The sequence below is a fragment of the Triticum dicoccoides genome, chromosome 2A (genome assembly GCF_002162155.2).
Source record: "Triticum dicoccoides isolate Atlit2015 ecotype Zavitan chromosome 2A, WEW_v2.0, whole genome shotgun sequence".
Taxonomy (NCBI): domain Eukaryota; kingdom Viridiplantae; phylum Streptophyta; class Magnoliopsida; order Poales; family Poaceae; genus Triticum; species Triticum dicoccoides.
Genome location: NC_041382.1, coordinates 107,453,045 through 107,455,224, shown reverse-complemented (window position 1 = coordinate 107,455,224; position 2,180 = coordinate 107,453,045). Strand labels below are relative to the sequence as shown.

General features: G+C 52.0%; 1 protein-coding gene across 1 annotated transcript; it reads right to left on the bottom strand.

Moving 5' to 3' along the window:
• Positions 1-966: 966 nt before the first annotated feature.
• LOC119359106 (dirigent protein 5-like) lies at positions 967-1,662 on the bottom strand. Its single transcript, XM_037625435.1, has one exon. It carries the CDS (start codon positions 1,625-1,627, stop codon positions 1,028-1,030), a length of 600 nt encoding a protein of 199 aa, XP_037481332.1. The 5' UTR covers positions 1,628-1,662; the 3' UTR covers positions 967-1,027.
• Positions 1,663-2,180: the final 518 nt, after the last annotated feature.

Below are 2,180 nucleotides of genomic sequence, written 5' to 3'. Positions count from 1 at the left end.
GGGGGGGTAGCTAGGAACTCAACATGACCAATCATCTCATCATAACTCTCGATGAAGAGCCATCACGAGGGGACATGGAGTGCGCATGAGCTCCCAAGACAAGGCGTGGCACTCAAATGGACGCCATAGTGCCCCGTAAGCGTCATCAAAGTCTTAGCTTCTTTGTAATTGGAGCGAAAAGTCAGGACCTTGTTGGATGTTATTGCAACCATGCCCTCCCCTCATGCCATCGCTCGATTTATGCCGCCTAAGGTGTCATTTCCTCATCGGTGGCAGGACTAGTGCCATGAGCCCAGTCGCCTCCTCGGTGTGGAATATGTCTCCTACCTTGGTGATTGTGCTCATTCCTCTCACTTTCTCCACCACTCTTTGCTAGACGGCCATTCCAATCTCTCGGGAACAGCCGCCGAAGCTCGCAACTGCAACAAACATATCGTCGAGGGCCTCTCAAGATGCCTCTACCGTTGACACTGCGCACCTCTATTGAGTCACGCCTCTTCTACTAGCCCTTCCAGAGGAGAACACCATAACCGACCCCCTCTCATAAAACAAGGTGTTGCCTTAAATGTGTCGGTGGATCCGACTGTACATATTGCACACCGTCGCGTAACTGCAACCGTGTGAATATTGTGTCTCGTTTCAAATGGGTCATCTGAAATGTTTCCTGACTAATATGTTATGGTGGAGAGATGATTTTTGGTGAGACTATATGTGACACGGACAAACTTAATCTGTAAAAAATTCTCTAGAAGAGATACCTCTCCTAAACTAACACTTACAAACCAATCAGTCTTGCTAAACAGTAAAGATATGAATAAGAGTGCGGAGCATTTCGCATACTTATGGGCGTATGCGACAATGATACACAACCATAAAACCCATCACACACACACACACACACACACACACACACACACACACACACACACACCAGAAAAAATATGGAAAAGCATAGACAACATCAGCCCCTCGTTCACACACGAGCTTTCGTTCACACACACAGGGCATGCATGCTGTATCGTCAGAGTCAGACGTAGCACTCGTAGAGCTTGATGTCCATCTGCAGGCGGAAGTAGTAGAGGCCCTCGATGGCATCGGTGCGGATGGTTGCGACGCCGCGCGCCATGAAGAAGTCGCCGGTGCCGCTGACGACGGAGAAATCCCGCGTGGCGTCGCCCATGAGGTCGGCGCCGACGAGGTTGAGCGTGCCCTTGTTTGCGGTCGAGTTGAAGACGATGGAGAAGCCGAACCAGGAGGTCAGCGACTCCTGCTTATCGTAGAAGTAGAACCCCTGAGCGCGCGCCGCCGGCTCCTCCCCGGCCAGGGGCAGCGCCCTCCCCACCGTCATGGGGTCGTTGAACACCATCAGCGCGCCGAAGTAGGTGCTGTTCTTCCAGTAAGTCGTGGCCAGCGCCGTCGGCTTGGTGGCCGCCGCCGTCGTCGCGTTCGCCGTGTTGTTGCCGTTGTAGAGGATGTCGTGGTAGTAGAGCGTCATGTTCATGCACGGCTCGTCGGGGCTGTTGGCGACGACCCTCGTCAGGCCGTGGGCGGCGCCCGCCATGCCCAGAAGAAACACCACGACCACGACGGTCAGAGACAGCTTGGAAGATGGCGCGAGGCCTTGCATGGTTGACAGAGCAACTGTTACCGAGTGTAAGCTGTAGTAGAGCACTGCTAAGTGACTAAGTGAGTAAGTGGGCAGGTCGTGTTGTGGTGGTGTTGAGAGCTCGACTCGTGCATGCTATTTATAGAGGTACATGCGTGCATGATGCATGGCACTGTGGGGGCATGCATGCTGAAAGTACTCAGTTTAGTAACTTTAATTAGCTTAGATTCTAACCTCTCTTGTACGCCAAGTGACAATTCTTGGTTACTAGATTCGGCTGCGCGGTGGGTAGCTCTGATATAACAAAGTACAACAAACCCTAAAAACGATTAAGCAATTTTGCTATTGGGCACTCGACTCCTTTCCCTTGGTTGCCGTCAGACGCCAGCCTCACGATGACCCATGTTAGGCGGGCTTCCAAAAGGTCCACACATGAACTGCGGTTTCATAATTTGGAGCAGAGAATATTCATGGAATAAATTAGTTGGTTCACTGGAAGTGACGCAACGCTCAGAAAGGCTTAGGCTGTACGTTAGAGTAATGCAAGAAGAATTGCCCAGGCCCCCACCCTACG